The sequence below is a fragment of the Aplidium turbinatum genome, chromosome 13, assembly GCF_918807975.1.
Source record: "Aplidium turbinatum chromosome 13, kaAplTurb1.1, whole genome shotgun sequence".
NCBI lineage: Eukaryota > Metazoa > Chordata > Ascidiacea > Aplousobranchia > Polyclinidae > Aplidium > Aplidium turbinatum.
Window position 1 is genome coordinate 24,761,608 of NC_137484.1, and position 26,484 is coordinate 24,788,091.

The window sequence follows — 26,484 nt, forward strand, 5'->3', positions numbered from 1 at the left end:
TAGTGGGGGTGGCCGATTGTTTCCGCGCAGCAATTGTCTTAATCCCTTTTCTCCATTTCACCCTGTCCCTTGCATCTTCCTCCTTCAGTCCGACTTTTTTAAACTCATCCTTCACTTGTTGTTTCCACGTTCTTCTTGGACGACCGCGTTTCCTCTTCCCATCCACCTTTAGATCTAGTGCCTTTCTAAGAAAACTTCCTTCCTCCCTCCTTATCACATGTCCATACCATCTTACTCCATTTGCCCTTGCCAGTTGGTCTATGGTCTCTCTTATCTCTAGCATATCCAACAATTCTTCAGTCCTTTTTTCCCTTCTCGTTTTCACCCCACACATTGCTCTCACCATTGACCTTTCCGTTCTTCTCAGGATTGCCAGTTCACTCTCTCTCAATACCCATGTATTTGATGGCTGCAAAAAGTTACTTGCTGAGAGAAAAAACCAAACTAACTTGTTGAGAGCAAAAATGTAATGCATTGTTTGGCAAACACGGTCACATCCTCTTACGACGAACGGAAACTTACCCAGCAAAATTCTCAAATTCCAGCAAATTAAAAATACTCTAACTTCATTACTTATATTTGAAAAGACGTAAAAAAGCTACTCGAATTAAATATTGACCGCAAAAATGCAGCAGCCTCACGATTGAGTCCACTTTGGGTCAAAATTTAGTTAAAAAAAAAGCGCTTCCGGATAGTATCGAACTCATTCACTCGCGAACACCAGCCCGAAAAAAATCGCACGCACTACGGACTCAGTTGAATAAAATTGTTGAATTTAGAACTTATATAGGCACTTTTTCTTCTCTCGTCTTTTGAAAGAGAAAAAGAAAAAAGAATACGTCATGGCCGGTCAAATAGTGTTTCAGATTCAAAGACCGGAGCAGGTCAAATAGCCACTGCCTTTTTTTTAATTTGCTGAAATTTGAGAATTTCTCTGGGTAACTTTTTATTTGTCATAAGAGGATGTGACCGTGTTTGCCGAACGACGCATTACATTTTTGCTCTCAACAAGTTAGTTTGGTGGTTGTAAAAAGTTACAATACTTCTTTAAAAAAATGATTTTATCAATGTCAAGTTTACTTTTAGGCAGTGTTTATTAGCAGGCAATTTAGTTTGAAATAAAACGCTTCCATGTAGTATTAGGGTGTTCCATTACGAAAAAGTTTTTTTGTAATAGTGATTATGAGATGGGATTTTTGGTCAAACGAAATATCCTTTTTAAATTTTTGACCAACTCCAATTTTTTGAGGTCCCATACCTCCCGTATAGAGACCTCACCGTATAGAGTACCTCCCGTATAGAGAAATACCCCCTCGCAAAGTCCAATGTTTGAATGGTCATAACTTCTGGCTAGAATGTAATAAAACCATCATCTTTTGATTAATTCTGCATGATTTTTCATGCTAAACAAGATTACATGGTTTTTAAAGTCCTAAAATAAAAGGAAAAAAAAGTAATTTTTTAAAAATTGCAAAAAAGTAGATTTTTTTTTTGAAACAAAACTTGATAATGGCATTCACTACTTAGAAAGTAATACAAAGAATTTCAATACGCTCCATAGGCAACTTAGAAAATACAAGATAAGACAACACAAAAGACTAATCAAAGTTAATGTAAAACATTCACGATAACATACTAAATTTTCATATTAAACTTGTAACATGCTAAACTAGAGATGTACCGATATATCGGTATCGGCATCGGTGATATCGGCCATTTTTTGAGTATCGGTATCGGCATCGGTATCGGCAAAATTTGGCCGATACTGTGGCCGATACTTAACATGTAAAAAAAAGGTGTTTGCTGTGGATTTTCTGCAGAAGAAAAGATATGGATTTTTTAAAGTAGTAACTAACGTCACATTGATGGAGAAAAATAACAACCTATTCAAATTTTTGATACCTCACACTCCCATGACTTTATGCGCGCACCTTTTGGCATTGTTTGCTTACAGTGATTCTTTCACTCAAACAAAACGTTTTGTTTCAGCAGTTTTGCATTGTTCGATTCTTAAGTTGTGAAGGAGACTCAATTTCTCCAATATTTATCATTTGTATTACTTTTTTACTCTCAGCAGAGTATAACACCAGGCCAAGACTACCCACTGGGTAGTCGAGCTAGCCATTTAGACCATCCAGTCAACTATATGTTTCTCGGCAGCCGTTTTGTTGCAAGAATTGACATCGACAAGAATTGAAATGGCTAGTGTGGAAGCTACACCGTTGTGGTTAGCGAATCGCAACAGCTTGGCTCGCTGTACTAGTGAGTGCTCATTGCTCAACCTTGTGCTGATAGCCGGAAAGAAGCTCCTTTTTTCACAATGAGGTTGTCATCTTAGGCGCAACAAGACCATTTTGATTAGTTTAGTGAGGATTCGTAGTCCCATTGCTTTCATTTTGAGCCTACTTATTCTGCCATGACATTGTTTAAGCTTGGTGAGTTTATTAAAACAAAAGGTGGAAAGTAAATCACAAACTGATAGAACCAGCTTACTAAAAACAACCAAGTTACACTGGTTTTTTAAACGTTTAGCAACGTAAAAACGATGCAAAATTATACATTTTTGCTACCTGGGTAGTCTTGGCGTGGCAAAGGCTTTTCAACCAAACGACAAGTGCCCTTAGGTTGCACATTACTTGTCGAATAGTTTTTGTACGACTACACAAATCACTTGGTTTACATTTTACATCTTATTACACTGGCTGACACAATTTTTGGTGCCGGCGGTTTTTGAACTGATTTAGACTAACTTTGGGGCGCTAAATCCGAAAATGCAATCAGTTTTTCTCCATCAGGTCAACTTTTTAAGTTACAGTGATTCCACTGCATGAGTGAACTTGTGCATAAGGGCCATTCCGTGTCGATTCACACAGTCAAGAAATTCAACCTTTCGATTTTCTTTAAATTTTACACACCTTTTTACTATTCTATATGATGAACACTTGCAAAATTTGAGTGAAATATATTAAGAAACACGAGAGTTATGAACCATTTAGTTTGGGGGGGTCTGCTGAGGGGGCACAATTTTTTTTATTTTTGGCCATGTTTGAGGCCCTATTACTGCTAAACTAAATTAGGTAACGACCCAATTATTTTACAGGTGATAGTAGGCCTACTTCTGCCAAATATTGAAAAAACAACATCGTTCACTTTGTACTCTAAAAGGTCAAAGGTCATAGACTCCCAAAGTTGGCCGTTTCCAGCTCTCAGCTAAAATTTTTCAAAATTTGAAAAGCTCACCAAGACCCCATTTTTGATTGATTTTGGCTAAAATTTGGTGGAAGTGTTGTTTACAGGATTCTCTATGAACTGAAAAAGTTTTAGTACAAAATATTAAATACATTGGGAGATATTTTATATGAAACATGGGTCAAAATGGACAAAAAGCTAAAAATGGGGTCCTTTTAATATCCTGGTTACCCATGACCCCAGAGAAAATTTGCACTGAAATTTTATCCACATATTCACTAAGATATGACAAGTCCACCATGTAAAATTGATCCATGGTTTTCAATGTTTTATAGAAAGTATGCGTCAAAGTAAATCCAATTGTGGCAACCCTTCAAAAACAGGAACAGGAAGTTCTTCACTGTGTACAAGTGTGTAGCACTGGCCTGATTGCTGAAGCTAGGTTTGGATATTGCAAGAAAGTCCTATTTCTCCTGTTTATGCCTTTTGTGTTTACTGCACAAAAACAGCAGTCGCTATTATGATATTTTGGCTCATGCTACACCATTAGACTTCTTTTGTTTCATCCATTGACGTAAATGTTCTTTCAAAGTTTTGCAAACAATGTGGGGAGCCCAAGACTTATCTTGATCTCCAACTTCACTTTACAGCAAAGTAAGCAAGAAAACTTTAAAGTAAACAGTAGTAAAGGCGTGGACACACAACACCTCCAGACTCCACACCTTTACTTTCCTACTGTAAAGTGAAGTTGGGGATCAAGATAAGTCTTGGGCTCCCCACATTGTTTGCAAAACTTTGAAAGAACATTTACGTCAATGGATGAAACAAAAGAAGTCTAATGGTGTGGCATGAGCCAAAATATCATAATAGCGACTGCTGTTTTTGTGCAGTAAACACAAAAGGCATAAACAGGAAAAATAGGACTTTTTTGCAATATCCAAACCTAGCTTCAGCAATCAGGCCAGTGCTACACACTTGTACACAGTGCAGAACTTCCTGTTCCTGTTTTTGAAGGGTTGTCACAATTGGATTTACTTTGACGCATACTTTCTATAAAACATTGAAAACCATGGATCAATTTTACATGGTGGACTTGTCATATCTTAGTGAATATGTGGATAAAATTTCAGTGCAAATTTTCTCTGGGGTCATGGGTAACCGGGATATTAAAAGGACCCCACTTTTATTTTTTTTCCATTTTGACACATGTTTCATATAAAATATCTCCCAACCTATTTAATATTTTGTACTAAAATTTTTTCAGTTCATAGAGAATCCTGTAAACAACACTTCCACCAAATTTCAGCCAAAATCAATCAAACATGGGGTCTTGGTGAGCTTTTCAAATTTTGGAAAATTTTAACCGAGAGCTGGAAACGGCCAACTTTGGGAGTCTATGACCTTTGACCTTTTAGAGTGACAAAGTGAACGATGTTGTTTTTTTAATATTTGGCAGAAGTACTATCACCTATAAAAAAATTGGGTTGTTACCTAATTTAGTTTAGCAGTAATAGGGCCTCAAACATGGCCAAAAATAAAAAAATTGTGCCCCCTCAGCAGACCCCCCCAAAATAAATGGTTCATAACTCTCGTGTTTCTTAATATATTTCACTCAAATTTTGCAAGTGTTCATCATATAGAATAGTAAAAAGGTGTGTAAAATTTAAAGAAAATCGAAAGGTTGAATTTCTTGACTGTGTGAATCGACACGGAATAGCCCTTATGCACAAGTTCACTCATGCAGTGAAATCACCGTAACTAGAAAACTAGATCTGTTTTTTGTCGGCTAGTGTTATCAATTATGATAGCTTATTTGGAGAGTTTGCCCAAACACTTTTCAGAAACCCAAATTATGATGTAATGTTTCTTCCCTCATACCCCAGTCCTCAATTGCGGCGGACTTTAATTACAAAAACCTACTAAAACCTTGATATAATTCCTTGCAAATACCAAAATTGCTTCTTTTTATAACACCAAAGTATCGGCCAAAATATCGGTATCAGTATCGGTATCGGCCTAAAAAAGTGATATCGGTATCGGGATCGGTATCGGCCAAAATATTGGTATCGGTACATCTCTATGCTAAACCATAACTAAACATGTGACATCTTATTGTATCATTGCAACCACATATTGGCGAATGTCATTGTCAGTCTTTTCTAATTTATCATCATCATTGGCATCTGTGCTATCCTTGACTCGTTTTTCGATGACACATCGTTTCAGCAGTCCAACGACTCTTTTATTGTTCATCTGATTGTTTTTGAACGATCACCATGCATCCGGTGTGCCCAATGAAAGACATGGAGAACACTGACTGGTGACATCATAAAATGAAATGAGTGTCTTTTTACTTGATAGCGCAAGCATTGACTCAGTTTTTTGGCCTCTATTGGCTTTCTTGCAATCTTGCTGACGTTTTCTGGCAAATTGGTGGTTCATCGGAATGAGATGCCAGGGTGACATTTTTTGGGGAAACCCACAAGCTTCCAACCTTCCATGCCTGATAAAACTTTGCATCGCATACTTTACAATAGCATGATCAGACACTGCTATCAAATCTCTATTGAGAAGTGTGATGGCTGGTCCGTTTACAGCACTGGGGTGCAAAATATTGAAATAAACATGGGAGCATACACATCAACTATAAATTGGCTGATAGACCTTTATCCAGTAAGTTGAGTGGCATTGAGTGCAAATGGCCTAAAAAGTAGAATACGAAGATAGCCATTGGCCTTGGTCAACCAGCGAGCATAATGGACACTGGACAGCTTCCTGTGCAACGAACAAGTATTGTTTCATCTCATCAGGAATGTCCTGGAATGTTGCACAGCTTTAGACTAGGAGTGAAGCTTGGTCAGCTCTTATGGATTAGGGTGGAGTGAAAAATTTTTTTTCTAAAAAATCAAAAAAGTACTCCTCCAAAAACCTGGCAAATGGCCTAAAACTGGCGGAAAATTTGGTTTTGGGGTGTTGCCCCCTAAACTGGCCGAGCCCGGGGCCGATAAACGTCAAATTTCATAAAATCGTCATAACTTTTGAACCAATTATGATAGAAAGATGAAACTGGTCTTAAAAGATTCAGAAGGGCCAAGTTTCTATCTGTTGTAAGAGAAAAGTTTTATCTATCTTCTTTAGAAATAGAAATATTTTCAAAAAACTGCTTTTCAGAGGTCCGAGATCTGATGAAATATGGAACAAAACTTGTAATTTAGTGAAATTGAACAAAATAGATGCATAACAAAATGTAAGCATTAAGCTGCCAACATTATTGTAACATTGAAGATAGGGAATGTACAATATGGGAAAAATCTAGAGGAAATCTAGTAACCACCTATGTTTACCCCCAACCTTGAAAATATCTACGAATCCATCTCAACCGTGGATCTCAACCTATACAGTATACAAGTATACAACATACATTTATTAAAGCTCAAGTAGATCTTTTTTCTTTGATATTTAACCTAATAAGAGTCCTTCAAATGTAATGAACAAATTGTGAACAGCGACTGTTATGCTAGCCTAGCCTATGTATTACAGTACAAAAAGAGTGATAAACTTTTACTAGCTCAGTAGCTCACTCCATGATAACTACTATACTTTGAATAAATATAGGCTATTCAATATGCACGTGAACTGAACACGGTGTTCACTACTGGAATTTCTTTTAAAGATACACTTGATGTAGTAGTGATTAAAGAACACATTTGCTGCTTAGAAGCAGGCTTCAATTCACACTTCTTCTAAGCAGCAATGTGTTCTTTAATCACTACTACATCAAGTATATCTTTAAAAAAGCAGGCTTCAATTCGCACTTCTTCATGCAATAAAATCGTCATCTGTCGTCATAGTCAAGTATAAAACAAGTATTATATTGCTTTAGTCACAGTCAAGCATAAAAGCATCGTTGGATCAAACACTGGGGTATAAAAATAAATCAAGTGATAATGAGGACTGAGGAGTCATTGTGGCTCATCTTTAGGAATGAGCTCATGAACTAAATTGCTTTTTAGTGTTGAACTGTTTTATCAACTGCCTTGATTTAATTTTCTGCCTTATCAAACCATCACGTTTGTCAAATCCAGCAACTGATGTTGAAGCTTCTGTAACCAGCTTTACATGCCTTTCCACTGCCTGGTTATGACAAGGATGCAAAAGTTCCAAAGGCTGAGATCTTATGCTTTCAATTTCAGAATTGTTTAGAATTAGAAGTGCTGGTGGCTGATTCATATCTTGTGCATTCAGATTCACTAATTTATGAAAGGACTTCGCTCTGAAATTCAACTTGGGAAGAAGAAATTTGCGAACGGTTGCGCTAGAATTGTGCAATGTTTGCATTACAGACTCATCTTCATCATTCTGTTTAATATACCCTCTACTGAAACCATCATCATCAATTGCAAAGTCTTTTAAACTTCCTCTTATGGTCAGCACTTTGTTAACGGCAATTCTTCGTACATCCTCATCATTGTCATCAAGCATACCAAGCAAGACTCAGGATGTGCAAAAAATTAATTTCTTTGGACGACTTTTTTTGCAATATCTTTAACTTTTTGATTAGGAAACTGAACTATTCTTCTGACAAGATTGTAGAAATTTTTCGGACCATTGGTTAGTTTACGTGTTTCTTTAATTTTAAACCATGTAGGGTTTATAGTATTTGGTTTTTAATATTCTACAGGCAAAGGTCATCCATCTGGAATGAACGAGCGGTCCAACTTCCAAGAGTTGCAGATCCATGTCCACATCACCAAGCATTACCGCCATGCATATTCTAAAGCCGTAATATTGATCAGAACTAAGATCATCAATAACTTCATTGCTCAAAATTGGAAAATTTTGATTAGGAATTTTCTTAAACTGTTCCACTGGCCAATCTGAGACACTGGTGTTTAATTCTTTCCCTATTTGTCCACAAAAGCTATCTGGGCTTCTAGTTGTACCATCTATTCTAAGCTGATGAAGGCATGGCGCAAAGGAAGTTCATTGCAGTGTAGCAGGCAAATTGCCCATTGCAAAGACCGCTGAAGTAGTTCTTCCAAGCTTCTGATAAATCCATTATGTGCACCAGTCATCGATGCAGCACCATCTGTACCAACCACTGAAAGTTTTTCTTTCAGTTCCGTTGCTGCAATTGCATTGAAAACGTCTAATGCAATAGGCCTAGTTCTCCCTTTGCCATTTTCTGGAAGGTGAGTTAAATAGATCTCACCTGGCTCCCCCACTACAACGTAATGCTCCTCTAGGTGAATCGTCCTATACCATTTTCCTTCAGCTTGAAGCATCATTTGTGTTGCATCATGTCTTCCATCAATGTATATATTTCATTCACTAATGCAAAATGCCTTGTTTCCTCTTCTCGTATCTCTTCACGATATTTGTTTCTTTCCCGTCTTAACTTACTTCTGTCTATCACCAATCTCTTATCTTCATCATCTATTAGTCCAACATCCTATAATGCAGCATTGGCAAGTGCTGAACCAGCTCTATCAGAAACTTGTTACCGCTCACACATTCTTCTATAGCATTATATAATTTCACATTTGCACAGTGTAGCTACCTGTCTTGTTCAACTTCACTGAATTACAAGTTTTGTTCCATATTTTAGTGCCTCAGACCTCAAAAAATCAGTTTTTTGGAAATATTTCTATTTCTGAAGAAGATAGATAAAAATTTTCTCTTACAACAGATAGAAACTTGACCCTTCTGCATCTTTTAAGACCAGTTTCATCTTTCTATCATAATTGGTTCAAAAGTTATGGCGATTTTATTAAACTTAACCTTTCCGTGACCTTTATCGGCCCGGGCTCGGCCAGTTTGGGGGGCAACACCCCAAAACCAAATTTTACGCCAGTTTTAGGCCATCTGCCAGGTTTTTGGAGGGGTACTTTTTTGATTTTTTAGAAAAAAATTTTTTCACTCCACCCTATTATGGATATGTTGCCTGGAGTTGATGTTGCTATTTTTCCCAAAGATTGGATAAGAATTTTTTTGCTTTTCTCTGATGGCTTAATTAAAGTATCTCTGTAATTTTGTAGTTTATTAACCATTAAGTTGGCTAATGAAATTAAACACAGCTCCATCACATAAAAGATCCGATGATTTTGTATTGCCATCAATAGCTGTTATGACATCTAACAGCAGCTCAATGCAATGATATAAACATTCAAGCGACATTACATCATGGCCGTATTTCAGATTGCAATATTTCACTCGATTGCAATAACTCAGCTGGGCAGATAATGGAAGTAGTAAGCGGCTGTTCACAGCCGGAAGAACCTATTTAACGAAGGGATTAACCGAATTTTCATGCGATAAATAGAAGTTGCGCGTCCAACAGTGTAATGCCAGGATTTCGGTGTTATGCAATTGAAACGTTATAAATTACGTGAAATAAAGCAAACAAGCGATAAACTTAAAGCAGTATCACTAGTATATGCAATGACTTGCAGTGTCACCTATGGTATAACAACAGATGGAAGTGAAGGGTCATCTTATCTGGCGAACATACCTTAAATCACAGATTTTTGCTTGTAAAGTCAGGAGTCAAACCTTAAAAACCATGTAATCTTATTCAGCATGAAAAACCATGCAGAATTAATGAAAAGATGATGGTTCTACTACATTCTAACCAGAAGTTATGATCATTCAAACATTTGAATTTTATGTCTACCAAGGGGGTATTTCTCTAAATTTCAAGGGGGTTGTGGGACCTCAAAACGTTGGAGTTGGTCAAAAATTTAAAAAGGATACTTCATTTAACTAAAAATCCCATCTCATAATCACTATTACAAGTGCAAGTTCAAAAATTTTTGTCAAAATGGATGTCACGATTTCTTTCTATCTCTTACCAGGAAAAAGACTTGGAAAGGTTCAATGACGTAGTTTAATGGGTTAAACCGAAAAGCAGTCAATTAAATGTCGAAAGGTTCCACTAGTAAAATGATAATCTAACTTCTTGAAGGACTTTAACGAACGGCTTCTCAAATAACTCTAATTTCGAACACAATTTATATCAGCACCAATTCTCATCTACTTGTATTCAATTTCTTCAACTCTCAATCAACAATAATTTCTGCACCAACTACCAATCCACAACTCCTAACACAACTCTCATTATCAACTCGTCATAATACAATTCCCATAATCACATAATCAACTCAATAATAATTACACCACTATTTATAGAAGGTTGTTTCGGTCTAGTAACTTCGAGAAGGTTACGTAATGTCACATTATTCTGTCAAGTTGCAATAAATGTCAACAAGCAGAAGCTTAAAGAAGTCTAAAGAATGTCACGTAGGGTAAAATATTCTTACATAATAACGATTTCGCAATCGGACATCTACTGATAAACATATGACGTCATGACAAACGACGCTCAGAAATTATGAAAAATAACAGAACATTCCAGATTTGCATGCTTACAGACGATTCTGGAAATGCGTTATATGGGTCAGATGCATCAATTTTGTACCCTGTAGTCTCCAGAACGCATTTTTGCAGTTTTGGTATTTCTTGAGGTTTCAGTCTACTTTTTTAGGCTCTAAGTTATAGTTTAGATATGTGCCCCCCCTATGTAATGCTAATTTTCAATGGAAATTGTTAACTTCTTAGCAAAAATTTTGGATTTATCACAAAATTGCCCACTTTTTTTGGATTTTTCACGTTTTTAGTTCTGTAATTCCCTTGTGATTTTTCACAGGCAAATACTGCAGTGCTAAACTGACCTTTATTTAACACTGTGCAGCTTTAGCTAGATTTTAATGTTGAAATGACACTGGCTTTACAATTTTGGCCTTGTATTTTTCTCAATTCTATGAATCTGCAATTTTGGCTCCACTATGTTGTAGTCTCCAGAACGACCCATGGTACTACTCTACCAATGCCTACTCTGTGCTCCTGTTTGGGTGTAAAATGATGCAAATTTATATATAAACAAACCTTCAAAACAAAAAAACAGATTTACTAAAAAAGTGTGATAATAGTTCACTCTTCTATGGAAGCTATTTAGCCTGGCTCCAAAATTGTGTAGTCTCCAGAACAAACTTTAACAAAAAATTTATGCTTCCCTGTTTAAAATGGCAAACATTCTTCCAGTATGTGATGGACTAGTATGCTCACTTGGCAGGATTTCATAGAGAAGACTCGCAATAAATAAAAGATTAGGAATTTATTTGTTATTGAATTTGTCTGTAGTCTCCAGAACACTGTAGTCTCCAGAACTTTTTTTTTTTGTAAAACCAGTAAGCACTCCTTTGTACAGTTATTTTTACATGTAATGTTACAATAAAAGTTGCTCATAAGAAATGATACCTGTTGAAGCATTCTGTAACCTATTTTTGATCTTAGAGAACATAGATACAGTTAAAGTTGTTAAATTTTAATTTAGCTGTGATTGTGAGGTGCTTTTTACGCATATTTGATTGGCAATGGCTCCATATGAAAAAAGTACTTTAAGAACAAGGAAATTGAGCATCTTCGCAAAAATGTAAAAGAACATTCACAGTTTAAAGACAGAGATTCACAAAAGAAGCGATTGGCTTATGCAGAAAAAATGAAGGCATCGCCTCATGATCTTGCATAGCTTATCATAGAAACATGAAAAGAGAAAAAATAATAGCATACAGAGAGAAGAAGATGCAGCAGTTAAAAAATACGACTATGAACACCTCTGATGTGAGTGCAAGTACTAGCAGTGGTCCAGCTCCACAACTGCACTCAACACCAAAGACTGACGAGCATCGAAGGCAGATAAAAAATGTGGCACGAAAAGTACGGCGCCATGAAGACAAGGAAACATCCCTTTTAAAAGTATGAGTAACCAATTTAAAGGAGAAAAACCAATCTTTAAAGAAAAGATTTCGAAAGGTAGTTGAAGCATTCATAACTGACAGTGATGATGAAATAGAAAATACCTCGTCCTTACCTACCTGTGCTAATTCACCAAATGTCAGTGCAAATTTAAGCAAAGTTTTGTGGGATACAATGAGCCCGAATGGGAAACGCAACGTTAAACGAAAGTTGCTGGTAAACAGTGAGCCAGGGGTAAAACAAAAAATTAAGACCACCTTAGGAATCAACCTTTGCAACAAATTAAACGATTACAGTCGAATTTCACCCCTTCAAGAGGCTATAAAAATTTTTTTGGTCGTGACGATGTTACTTGTGTCACACCAGATGTTAAACGCCAAAGAAAAGGTTCTGGGAAAAATATCGACAATGTAACAAAGTACAGATTTGGATTTTTGAAGGTACTTCATCAAAAATTTGAAGCGGAACTGGCAATAATTGTGATCTATCTACGTTTAGCCGTAATGTTCCAAAATATGTTATAAAACCTAAACCATCAGATTGGGGTACATGCCTCTGCCAAAAGTGCTTAAACCCACTATTGAAATTTGAGGCAGTTCAAAATCAAATATCTATCATAAAATCAAATAGACTATCATACTGCATAGGTATCTGGAAAATTTAGCTGTCTTTTCCCAAAAATTTTTTGGTATTAAAACTTATCAGTAGCCAAAATTTAATTTGTAGTCTCCAGAACAGAAAAATCTTCCTTTCTCATGGTACTTACCAAACACATTATAACTATTGCTAGCATATGATTTATTACTACCTTGAGGTCAAACAATACATGACTTTGGCTGAAGTATCAGAATATTTAGGTACATTATCGCACAACTGCAGTAAACCTGCTAGAAACTGATAAAATGGGTATACTCACACTGATATTTAATTTTCAGTATAAAAACATGATATTTTTTGGGGGCAGTCTTTTGATTTAGTTGGTAGAGAAGTATCTCAAGACTTTTAAATCAAAATTTTATGGCAACAAGCATTCTGAATTTTTTCTCCGTTCTGGAGACTACAGGTACAAAATTGATGCATCTGACCCATATACATAATACAGATTTCTCATTTAAAGGTTACTTCAGTCAATACCCGATAATAACACATTGCTCAAAATTCCATAATGAAAACAGCACATTCTGTCAAGACACAAAGCAGCCCGACGCGACGCCTTGCACATTGATTGTGACAATGGAACACCCTAATGTAGTATCGAACTCATACCCTTGAGGACACCAGTCCGAGAAACATCGTAAGCGCCGCTGATTCAGTTGAATAAAACTATCGAATTTAGAAGTTATATAGGCACGTTTTTCTTCTCTCGTCTTTTGCTTTGAAAGAGAAAAAGAAAAAAAATACGTCATGACCGGTCAAATAGTGTTTCAGATTAAAAGACCGGAGCCGGTCAAATAGCCACTACTATTATTCTAAGCAGTTCTATGATATCTTTTGCATTACATCTGATGAATATTTACAACTGTTAAGAAGTGGTTGTTTTAAATGGTTTTTAGTACAGTAGATTTCTATGGTTAGCCTAATTAATTTTTGTGTTTTCACTTGCTTGTGCTTTGCCAGATACTGAAGCCACCTTTACGGTGGCGAAAGCTTTATCAATAAATTATACAAATTTCCAAACCTAACTGATTGTTATTAACTTATAGAGTGGGAAAATGTTGGCTTATGGAAGCCAGCGAGCAAACATGGCTTACTAGCGTAATAGTTTTGGAGGCAACCTAATATCTGGGCCTGTTTGGATGAACAAAAAGTTGATATTTGGGCAGGAATTGCAGAAAGACAAATAAAAAGCTCTTTCTATTTTCCATCAATGTTCCATGGGACACTAGTCAAACTAATAAATTCTTTGCAAAACACCTGACAACCTTTCACTGAACACTAGTGTGCTATGAACAACGATTGAATCTCACTTGCGTGTCACAGCAAGCGGGTATATACAACCTAGTTCGTACCCTGAACAGTTCGTACCCTGAAAAGATCGAGAGAAAAAATTAAAAAAAGCCGAAGTCGCTGATCGCAGTTTCCGCAAACATTTTAAAATTTTCCCCCTGAAAAGATCGAGAGAAAAAATAGCACAAAGCCAAGTTGTTGATCGCAGTTTCCGTAAACAAAGAAACTAAAAAGATCGAGAGAAAAAATAAAACAAAGCCGAAGTCGCTGATCGCAGTTTCCGTAAACATTTTTAAATTTCCGGTAATGATTCTAAGAGTTTGCCGAAGTCGCTGATCGCAGTTTCAGCAAACATTTTAAAAGGGTTAGGGTTTAGGGTTAGGAAAAGATCGAGAAGAAAAAATTAAAAATAGCCAAAGTCGCTGATCGGAGTTTCCGCAAACAAACAAACTGAAAAGATCGAGAGAAAAAAAAATAGAACAAAGCCAAAGTCGCTGATCGCAGTTTCCGTTTTTCCGCAAACAATTTAAAATTTCTGGTAATGATCCTAAGACTTTGCCGAAGTCGCTGATCGCAGTTTCCGCAAACACTTTAAAAGGGGTTAGGGTTAGGAAATGATTGAGAGAAAAAAATTAGAAAAAGCCGAAGTCGCTGATCAGAGTTTCCGCAAACAAACAAACTGAAAAGATCGAGAGAAAAAAATAGAACCGTTTTTCCGTAGTTTCCGCAAACATTTTAAAATTTCCAGTATTTTAAAAGGATTAGGGTTGATAGGAATTTCCGCAAACATTTTAAAATTTCCGGTAATGATCCTAAGAGTTTTTGTTTGTTTGCGGAAACTGCGATCAGCGACTTCGTCTTTTTTTAATTTTTTCTCTCGATCTTTTCAGGGTACGAACTGAGGGTACGAACTGTTCAGGGTACGAACTAGGTTGTTTTGTTTTTGTTTTATTATCTTTATCCTGCATTGCGGGAAAGCGGACTTGAGCGCTATGCATCGGTGTACGCCTTCCGACGTACACTTGACCCACGCTGCAGCCGACTGCAATGTCTGTTTTCGGTTGTCTACTCTACTTATGACTTAAATTTGGTACTATCCATTACTCGAAATCGATCACTGGGTAGAGGCAATTATCGTAAAGTTTCTTGCCCAGAGAAACAACAGCAAGTGCGGGTGACTGGAGTCGAACATGCAGGCTTTCGACTGCGAGCCCAACGCGCTAACCACTCGGCCACTGCATCCACAGCAAGCTACGGTATTATGAGAGTCACTTGATCTTGCTGTTTCTTTGTTTTAAAAGCAGAGAGCTTAATTAGCTAAGCTTTCAGAGTGGGTTTTTGCAGTAGATAGCCTACTTGTCTACAGTAGTTTAGTTTCATGCTTTATTAGCAAAGCAAAAAATAGTACCGTACATCACCGTACTTGCTATAACCAAGGGTCTGGAAAAATAGTAGAAGCTAAAAAACATGAATATTAAAGCATGCTTGACACTGAAATGATTTGGCACAGATGGGCTAGCACAACCAATAGGGGTTGTGACAAATTTGTGGCAGTGGCACCTGCTGCGGCACCTGCCACTAGTTTGCGTGGCACCTGCCACAACTTTGCGCGGCACCTGCCACCAGTTTGCGTGGCACCTGCCACAATTTGCGTGGCACCTGCCACAATTTGCGCGGCACCTGCCACCAGTTTGCGTGGCACCTGCCACAATTTGCGCGGCACCTGCCACAGTTTGCGCGGCACCTGCCACAGTTTGCGCGGCACCTGCCACCAGTTTGCGTGGCATCTGCCACAATTTATGCGACACCTGCCACCAGTTTGGGCGACACCTGCCACTAGTTCGTGCGACACCTGCCACCCATTTGCCCAACTGCCACCACCACTTTGCGCGACTGCCGGCCACCAGAGATGTACATGGATTCAAGGCCAATGAGAGAAGGTATGGCGTACGGTACCGTACCCTTGAGGGCCCAGGCCTGTGATTGTTGGGGGGACAAAATTGTGATTTTTCAGTCTACGCGCAGAAATGTTTGGTTAAGACCATCATTAACGACTAAATTCAAGCATAAAAGTTGCTATTCTTTAGTCCCTGGGGGGGGGGGGGGACGTACCGTAATGCAGCAAAAGGATCCGGAAAGGTAATTGAGTGCATTGTGCACAAATTATGGGCCCAAAGTGGTGATTTAATGCTTTACGTGCAAAAATGTTCTGTTAAAAGCACCCTAAATTAAATCATAAAAGTTGGTTATGCTCCTGTCCAGGGGGGGGCATAATGTAGCAAGGCTCAGCCTCAGCATAGAATCAAAGTTAGCTAGACAAGTTCTCTTTGACAAAGTTATTAAAGTTTTTGCAGGAAAAAAGGCAAGAAAAATCTGTTTTGCTCAATAGCTTAAATAGATTCAGTGATGTACAAAATACGGTGTTCTTGTAGAATCCGGAATCCGCCACCCTGGTCAATATGACGTCACAAAACGGACGCAACTATTATTGGGAGAGTGAAAAAAGGAAAGTAAAAAGCGGCTAAATGGAGGTGATAAGGCGGAATGGATATGACTTTTTTGACAATTTTACTATGTTTTCACAATAAAAACATTACACCAACGTCGAGAGTTCGATACAAGGCCCTAGGATGGCATAAAACTTATCAATTTGCATAAATTCAACTAAAAATTTATCTATATAATTAAAGTTTAACATCAAAAATATGAAACCTTTGCCACTATGTGTTGTAGCTTTCTCATACTGCTCGGATTTTAATAATTTTACCATCGTTGGAAAGCACGATCATACATCTACCTGAATCAATTGGCTACAAATCCAAAACAAGTACTATTTTTATCTTGTGATGACTTAAACTTCACCAACTTGTACTAATTCTCATAAGCCACCCCCTGTTTGCTGTGATCGACAAATAGTCCTTCCACTAAAAGTGCTGTGGCTTTCTCATTTGTGGTCGGATTTTAACAATTTTGCCATCGTTGGAAAGTACAATTATATATCTACCCGAATCAATTAAACACAAACACAAAGTAAGTACTAGCTTTATCTTGTGATAAGTTAAACTTCACCAACTTGTACCGATTCTCTGCAATTTAATTTTTACAATAAAATTGTAGGGACCCGCGATGTAATTTCCATTGTTTTAGTTTCCAGTATGATTTTACCAAAACAGCATGATGACGTGATGTGTTCCAACTTCTATGTGGTTCTCAGCCATTTGATGGTATTTCAGCTCAGTTTTTTAACCAGATTTTGGAAATATCATCAAGATCTAAAAGGATTTTTTTGTATTATTGTCATTTTTTGAAAAGTTTTTTTTTCTGAAGAGTACGGTATCGTACTCTCAAGAATGAAGATACTAGGTTGTGCAATAGCAGCAAGTGTAGGCTGAGTTTTGTGGCAGTTTTATCCATCTTTTACCGAATCCATTACTTATTAAGGAAGAAACCTTCGATCTTGCAGCGTTTTGCCTATTTGGCATTTTTTTAGTTCATTTGGCATTTTTTGACCAGTTGTTTGGCATTTTCTCCATAAGTGGACCTGGCAACCTTGATCTGCAGCAGTTACCGGTAACTCAATATCCGTGGCAGTCTTAATATTCGTGGCAGGTAAACTCAATATCCGTGGCAGTTTACTCAATATATCCATAACAGGCAGCTTATATATGCGGAAGTTAACAAAGGCAACATATATCAATGCCAGGATTGATACCTAGGTACATTGCTCCGTCAAGTTCACGTCTGTAGCAATTAACTAACTATCCGTGGCAGTTAACTAACTATTCGTGGCAGTTTACTCAATATATCAATCAGGCAACTTATATATGCGGTAGTTAACTAAGGCAACATACATCTATGTCAGGATTGATACCTTAATACATTGCTCTGTCAAGTTCACATCTGCAGCAGTCAACTAACTATCCGTGGCAGTTAATTAGCTATCCGTGGCAGTTAGCTAACTATCCGTGGCAGTTTACTCAATATATCCATAACAGGCAACTTATGTATGCGGAAGTTAATTAAGGCAACATATATCCATATCAGGATTGATACCTTGATTCATTGCTCCGTCAAGTTCACGTCTGTAGCAATTAACTAACTATCCGTGGCAGTTAACTAACTATCCGTGGCAGTTTACTCAATAAATCAATAACAGGAAACTTATATATGCGGCAGTTAACTAAGGCAACATATATCTATGTCAGGATTGATACATTGCTCCGTCAAGTTCACATCTGCAGTAGTCAACTAACTATCCGTGGCAGTTAATTAACTACCGGTAGTACTGTACCGGTATCCGCGGCAGTTAGCTAACTATCCGTGGCAGTTTACTCAATACACCGTTTTTGGTATGTTGGATTTTTCTACGTTATACGGTAGATAAAATAAAGTCAAATGAACTATTCCATATTAATCGGTCACTTCTTTCTTTCAGTTTTTGACAGTAATTCTCTTCCCCATAGAATATTAGCAGTAACTGTATATAAAATATTAAATAATACTATTTCGACAAAACTCTGCACATTGAAAACTTCCGTGAAGCACGAAGATAAGAAATGTGAGTTTGTTATTGATTTTGCATATAATGTTAGTTTACCCTATTGTTAGCATAAATATAGCTTTTGGAGTAGGCTGGTAATATATTTCTGGCAAAAATATATGTTTTACATTCATAAGTCATAATTAAATGTTTATGGGGTTACTTTGCACAGTATATTTTATTACACAGTTACTAACAAAAATATTATTTATCTTAGACTGACAATGCCTAGAAAGCATAAAAGATCACTTGGATCAAGGAGCTACAAGGACTATGATGAAGAGAATTTACAGAAGGCAGTAGACTCTGGTCTGTCTCTAAGAAAAGCTGCAGAGGAGTGTGGAATCCCAATGCGACCTATCAAACATAAGCGACAAGCGTGATAAACGTCATTTACAGATGTTGGAAGACCAACAGCATTTTCAGATGCTGAATAGCATTGCCTTAGTCCACATCATTCAAACATGTGGTTATTGGGGCCAGCCCCTTGATATATTGGACGTCAGAATGATTGGTCACAGAATACTAACACAACAAGGAAAGACTGTTGCTGCCTTTCGTAACAATATTCCAGGTTCTGACTGGAGTTACTCTTTGCTCAAACGAAATGAAGCTGAAATTACCCAACGCCACTGCCAAAATATAAAGCGTGGTCAAGCAGAAGTAAGTGCTGAAACTGTGAGTGTGTACTTTAACAATCTAGAAGAAAGTCTTCTGAATGTGGATGTGGAACCACAGGCAATAATAAACTATGACGAAACAAACTCATCAGACGACCCAGGCAAGAAGCGATGCATATTCAAATGTGGAATCAAATACCCTGAGATAATTATGAATCGTTCAAAAGGATCAACATCTATTATGTTTGCTGGCACTGCATCGGGACAAATGTTGCCAATGTACACTGTGTACAATGCAGAGCACCTTTGGGATACATGGATGGAAGGAGGCCTAACGCATGCACGATATAACAGATCAAAGTCAGGTTGGTTCGACCATGCTTGTTGTAACGATTGGCTTCACACTATAATTTTGCCATATATCAGAAACATCGATGGTCCAAAAGTATTGATTGGTGACAACCTGAGTTTCCATCTCATCTCATTTCGCAAACCGCAATTACCATTAATTGAAATGGCAATTAGGTCTAGGTACACTAAAAATTACAATGATTTAAATTAGGATTATTTAAAATGATCACTTATTCAAGCTATATAATTAAATAACATAAGCACGAAGTTCGCAAATCTGAATGGATTGCTCTGATTACATTTAGTGATGGAAAAGCGAATGGGCCGCTTGAAATGCTCAACATAGCGGACGGGCAGAAAGCTTTGTGGCATTTCAAAATATTGTATTTTACTGTAAATGGTTAGGCGTAAAGTTTCGTCTCATAATTTCATTTGTGGACTGTTGTTTTATAAATAAACTTTCCAAGGAATCAGGTTTTTTCTGGAAGCTCCTACGTTCTTTTCTATGTCAATTCATGTTCATTTCATGTTTTTAAGTTTGAAGTAGATTAGCCTGTCTGATGCATTCACTTTGTTTCAGGTAAATTTTAGCAGGATAGAAGTATTCATGGGAGCTTACAACAAAAGTGGTACCCATTGGAATCTACTGGTATGTATACTTGTGTGGGCTACTCTGTTCTTACCGTATGACTTTGCTTTGCGGTGGTATAATGTAACTTTGCCCATGCGCATGCCCAATGTTTCAGATAGCCTTTATATAAGTGTTATTTTGTACTGCAATAGAAAAACTTTGCTATGTTATCATCACATTTGCAGATTGCAACTTGACCAGGTAAACTTACCGTATTTTACGGACCATAAGACGCACCCGACTATAAGGCGCACTGTCAATAAATTGCTTTGATCAGTTTTTTGTTCATACATAAGGCGCACCGGACCATATATAATAGTAGTATCGGTACTGGTTTTGAGTGTAGGCAATACAGCACTACCGCACTTGATCCATACATTAGGCGCACCGGACCGTAAGGTGCACGATCAATTTATGAGGAAAAAAAAGGATTTAAAGTGCGCCTTATGGTCCGTAAAATACGGTAACTTGTAGGCCTAAAAAGGCTGTTCCTCTCTCTTCATCGTGTGTGTCCAATGCAACTAATTTTGTTCACAGTATGTTCACATACCTTCTTCCACGGTTTATCTGGTTGAACCATATGGGACGACAAAAGAAGGAAGTTCTAAAGCATGTGACAGTTTAAAGTGAGAGTAGGCTATGATTTTTAAAAAGTTTAGCTTCGCATAACTCACATTGTTTTGCATTGCAATGTGTATATGTTCATGTGTAATGTTTTCGCGGATTATGGTACATGTAGGGCGTGAGACCAGAGGGGGGGGTACCCAAAAAATAGTATATCCAATTTTATTTTATAGATATACTAAATCTAGGCTGTATACCAAATTTTAGGTCAAAATATTGAAAAACCATTCATTAGGGGCAAAAAGTGTGATTTTTGACCCCAGCGAGGGAATTTTTTTCATAAAAATTAATTTTGGTTATAAAATCTGACACAGTTGAGAGAATCAGTTGATTTAAAAGACAGTGTATTCCTACTCATTTTTCAGCAATGAATCCATTTTTGGTGGTTAAAATCATCTATCTCATGTAGAAAGTGGCCAAAACTTGATTTTTCTTCCAAAAATACTGAAAAAATACCCCTCGAAAAATAAATTATTGTAAAAATCTTCTTGCTGTGCCCCCCATATCCCAATTCCAGTATTTCAAGCCCTCTTGTGAGATGGTCAGAATAAATCCAAACATTTTGGTGCAAGAAAAAGTGAAAAAGCTCTTGAAATGGCCAAATGGTACCATTTTTAGTACTAGCGAAAAAAATGGTACCATTTTTACTGCAGGCAAAAGTTTTGAGAAAATTACCAAAATTATTTACCATTCTCATTTATTTTGACAGATTGTTAATATTCTAAGTTTTTGAGTAGTATGGCACCTACATCTACTGATTATGTATTTTGTTTCAATGATAAGCTGCCACTGAAGTATGAAATTGTGTTTGGAGTTATTGACAAATCCAAGAATGGGCCTCCATCTGGGCCGCAAGAAACCAAACTACGGAAGGAAGTTATGATATGTATGACCAAGTCCTTATTGGATATTTGGAAGAAGGCATTTGAAGATGGTGACTTGCTTCTGCCCTATGCACTGGTTAGAAAAGAGCTTGTTAGCCTCTTGACAGACTTTCATAATTCAGTAACTTTCTTACAAGTTGCGCGTGATTGCTGTAGAAAAACCGTACTCCCATCGATTCTTAGCGAAGACTTCACCTTTGTTACGCTGATTCGATGTCATCGATCGTTGAAGCAACGTAAAAATCAAAAGTTTTCCTGCTTGAATGGAAGCTAATGATATCATACAGTATTTTCATTTTCTAGATGCGCGCTAGAATGCGCGGGAAATTATATTCTTGCAGCAATTGTTCGTGCTATGCAATGACGATTTGTATTGCTAGTTTCTGTGTTATTTCTTGGCGGACATGACCGCCGTGTCCGCCGTGAATTTCGAGGCCTGCATTCACCATCAATATTGTTTCTTTGAGTAGTATCATACAACAGAGATGTTTAAGTGTTTGTTCAAATCTTTCAATCTTTTCAACTCTGTTTTATGATACTACTCAAAGAAACAATATTGATGGTGAATGCAGGCCTCGAAATTCACGGCGGTCATATCCGCCGTCACAGCTGTCCGCGGGAAGTACCATCTAGGTCGGTCATATTTGTTCGACGAGAAATAACACAGGAACTAGCAATACAAATCGTCATTGCATGGCACGAACAATTGTTGATGTGGATGTGGAATTGGGATGTGGGGGGCACAGCAAGAAGATTTTTACAATGATTTATTTTTCGAGGGGTATTTTTTCAGTATTTTTGGAAGAAAAATCAAGTTTTGGCCACTTTCTACATGAGATAGATGATTTTAACCACCATAAATGGATTCATTGCTGAAAAATGAGTAGGAATACACTTTTAAATCAACTGATTCTCTCAACTGTGTCAGATTTTATAACCAAAATTAATTTTTATAAAAAAAATTCCCTCGCTAGGGTCAAAAATCACATTTTTTGCCCCTAATGAATGGTTTTTCAATATTTTGACCTAAAATTTGGTATACAGCCTAGATTTAGTATATCTATCAAAATAAAATTGAATATACTATTTTTTGGGTACCCCCCTCTGGTCTCACGCCCCTAGTACTTGTTTAAGCAAAGCCTGGTTGCCATTTCTGTGTTTTAGGCTACACAGTGTTTGCTTTAGAATATTCTTTACCACACGAGTGAGCAAAACGGACATGGCGTTGAGAGAGGTGTGCTGGGTACCAGGGGAATTGTTTCATCCGAAACAATACGGCGCCAACAATTGTGGCATTTTTGTGATCAAGGTAAGAATCCAGCTTGCTTAAACAACACAATCATACTTCTAAATTCTTATATTTTCGACAGCCCATAAGGTGATGCTACTAAACAAAAATATGTCAAAAATCCATTTCTTGAAACAACATTTTCTTTTGAGATGCAAGAGAAATTGGTTTGTTATAGTCTAGGAAACATCCGTGGCGACTGACGATGGTACACTATTGGCAACTATTTTGCGTGTTTATCACATACGTAGTCTTTGCTGTAGCCTACATTACTATAGTATATAAACTTATTGGTTAAATGTAGCCCATTCCATACAGATGGTATTGGGCTTGATATTGTTTTGCACTACAGATTGCCGAACTTTCATTGCAGACTTGCAGTGAAAATAGGCCTACTACCCTACATTAGAACAGTTAGTTTCTGGAAAGAGGCGCGCTTTACATCAGAACGCGCCTCAACCCTGGCATGCAGCCTTCATTTTCATCGATGTTTATTGCCCATCACAGATTAACCAACATCTAAACAGACCCATGGCGAAGATGAAGCTACTTGTACAGCTTTTATGCAAATCCGGTTCTTTTCAAAACTTTAGTGCCCTCATCATTGTTGATGTGTTGAAGCCTAATGGACTATCAAAGTGAAATTCATCAAACATGGAGTCAAAGACTGAATTGTTGTTCACTCTACTTCCAACGGTTCTAGGCCTTCGAAAGAATCTTCCTTTGTTTGTTTGTTATCTTTATCCTGCATTGCGGGAAAGCGGACTTGAGCGCTATGCATCGGTGTATGCCTTCCGACGCGGACGTACACCTGACCCACGCTGCAGCCGACGACAATGTCTGTTTCCGGTTGTCTACTTTACTTATGACTTAAATTTGGTACTACCCATTACTCGAAATTGATCCCTGGGTAGAGGCAATTATTTCCAATTCCTTATTTCCTCAGATAACGGCAACAGCGAAACGGCAATAAATTTCCTAGTAGCCGAATATATTGATTTTGTGTGTGTTTTCATGGATTGACATTTTTGTTTGAAATGTTTTGATTTAACGTTTTGTTTTAATTTTTATCTTAAATTCATGCTCTATGCGGAAATCTTGCATTACGGTATGCAAAGACAACTTTGGTCCTCAAAAGATTGCAAATAGGATTGTTCTATTCCCTACGATCGTTTGATGAAGGTCCCAAATTTTTGTGTAATTTTTACAGGTCCCCGGTGTAAAAAGGTTGGGAATCGCTGCTTTATAATTTTGGAGTCGATGTCGTGTTTAATAAGATATTGTGTTTCTTTTAGCGTACCGTAGTAGCCTGATGTGAACCTTCTGGCTTAACATGAAATATAATACAAATAAACCAATAGCCTACATACGGTACTACATAGGCTAAAGAAGTTAAGTATTTATTTTCGGACTAACACATTATCTTGGTAGTGACGAAATTTATAATTAGCAATATGATTTTCAATCCAGTACATCATGAGCTAAGCCTGAAGGTGAAGGCTGACAAATTTTTTTAAGGGCATATCAGTCTGATGTATGTAGGGCCGTTGAGAGGATAATTGTCCAGTTATTTGGTCAAATTGTAAATTAGGCCTACTACGTTTTTATAAATATATTTGCATTGACAAAATTTTGTTTGCACCACCAAAATGGTTAATGCAAAACTGTTTGAACGTTTTATTTTGAATCATCTATTGCCTTTCTTGAATACCAGTGACAATCAATTTGGGTTTAAGTCTGGTCATAGTACTGACATGAGTGTTTTTTCATTAAAACAAGCAGTATCTTCTCATATCAGTCATGACACTCCTGTATATTCTGTCTTTTTGGATGCTTCAAAAGCCTTCGACAAAGTCAATCATCATTTATTGTTTGAAACGCTTATCACACATAACGTGCTTATGTATTTTGTTCGCTAAGGGAACGTTCAAATATTACGTAACGCTTTTTTCCGAATTTTTGACCCCCCTCCCCCATGTAACGCTTTTTCACTACGAATTCAGCACAAAATACTACTATTTTGTACTCCAAAGCGTTATGTAACGTTTTGCTTGAACCCCCCGATGTGACGCTAACGTAACGCCTTGCATAACCCCCCCCCCTCCCCCTCGAAGGCGTTACGTAATATTTGAACGTTCCCTAATGGGAATACTGTTATAGTAAACAAACCATGCAAGTGATGTGGGGAGGTCACTTGTCCCAATCATGTACTGTGTCCAACGGAGTCAGACAAGGTGGGGTGTTAAGCCCCTATCTTTTTGCCGTATATTATATTGATTAGCTTTCTTATGAGCTTTATAAAACAAAAGTTGGTTGCTATGTTGGCAACTCTTGTATAGATCATAGCCTGTTATGTTTGCTGATGACATTTGCTGCATCTCGCCTAGTTTGTGTGGCTTACAAAATTTGTTAGATGTTTGCCACAAGTATGCTGTTGAACATGAAATTACTTTCAATTCTAAAAAGTCATTTGGTATGTTATTCTCCCCAAAAAAATTTTATCTTTCACGTGCTCATTTGCTACATCTAGGTAAATCTGAAATTGTGTTCACAGACTCTGTAAAATACCTCGGTGTATTTATTGAGTGTTCTCTCTCAGATGAAAATGATATTTCAAGGCAAGTACGCTATCAGTACTGTGCTGCAAATAATGCAAAATCTCATTTTTCGAAATGCTCACCCGCTGTAAAAAACATTGTAACTTATTTAAATCTTATTGTATGTCGTTTTACTCATCCCAGTTGTGGAACAAGTTTAGATCTTCTATAATATAATATATTCTATATTCTTCTATAATAAGTATGAAACGATTGCTTGTTGCTTATAATGACTCTTTCAGAATATTGCACAATTTGCCTCGTTATGTCAGTGCCCGTGAACATTAAAGTAATGAATAATGTAGCAACGTTTGATGCTTCATTGAGGAAAAACATATTTTCGTGTATTAACCGTTGCATACACTCCTCAAATCGCTTTATATCAGACATGATGTCATCTGATTGTTTTTATCGTTCTGAATACTTTCAATTCTTCCAACGCTCATTGTATGTAAATTTATAACAGTAGATAGCCTATTTAGTGAGCTTTTAAACCGGCGGCATCCAAAGTGGCTCTCTGTGCCCTTTGTGCATTTGCAGTTTGTGTATTATTTCGTTGTTTTGTTTTGGATATGGACAGCTTTGTCTGACGCAAATAAATAATAAATGAAATAAATATTCTTCTATGATAAATTGTTTTATTCTATGTTTAGCCTAATTCTACGGCTATGATGAAAGGGATTAAACGTGTTTGAAGTTCGCAGTAAGCTAGTAGGCCTATACTATAGCTGCGTTAACTCGATCTAGGTTAAACTTTGTTTCAAATAGGCCGATGCCTTTACATAAGATAGGGACAGTGAAAGATCGGGACGACTTGCTTTACTAATTTTTCTTGCAATATGGACAACTGGAGTCTGGAGGGTTACTGCGAAATATTTTGCTATATTTTGCGTGAGATTTTGGGTGGTAGAACATTGGCAGAACCTTACTACAGCAGTGTGAGGCTAACTGTTGTGACCACTGTAGCATGAAATTTATCGCTGCATTATTATGACTAGA

The 26,484-nt window shown here is 37.2% G+C and overlaps 1 protein-coding gene across 1 annotated transcript; it reads left to right on the forward strand.

The window, feature by feature from the left end:
- Window positions 1-18,384: 18,384 nt before the first annotated feature.
- LOC145782101 (uncharacterized) lies at window positions 18,385-26,100 on the forward strand. The gene is made up of 6 exons (XM_082593847.1): window positions 18,385-18,508; window positions 18,708-19,475; window positions 20,042-20,110; window positions 20,630-20,718; window positions 22,786-22,909; window positions 23,396-26,100. Exons 2-6 carry the CDS (start codon window positions 19,449-19,451, stop codon window positions 23,528-23,530), a joined length of 444 nt encoding a protein of 147 aa, XP_082449973.1. The 5' UTR covers window positions 18,385-18,508; window positions 18,708-19,448; the 3' UTR covers window positions 23,531-26,100.
- Window positions 26,101-26,484: the final 384 nt, after the last annotated feature.

Excerpts from the sequence above, each read along its gene's own strand:
- LOC145782101 (XM_082593847.1), top strand. The coding sequence starts at position 19,449 with ATGCACGATATAACAGATCAAAGTCAG. Across the intron at positions 19,476-20,041 it reads ATATAACAGATCAAAGTCAG|GTAAATTTTAGCAGGATAGA; the intron begins GTTGGTTCGACC and ends ACTTTGTTTCAG. Across the intron at positions 20,719-22,785 it reads AAAGCATGTGACAGTTTAAA|AATATTCTTTACCACACGAG; the intron begins GTGAGAGTAGGC and ends TGTTTGCTTTAG.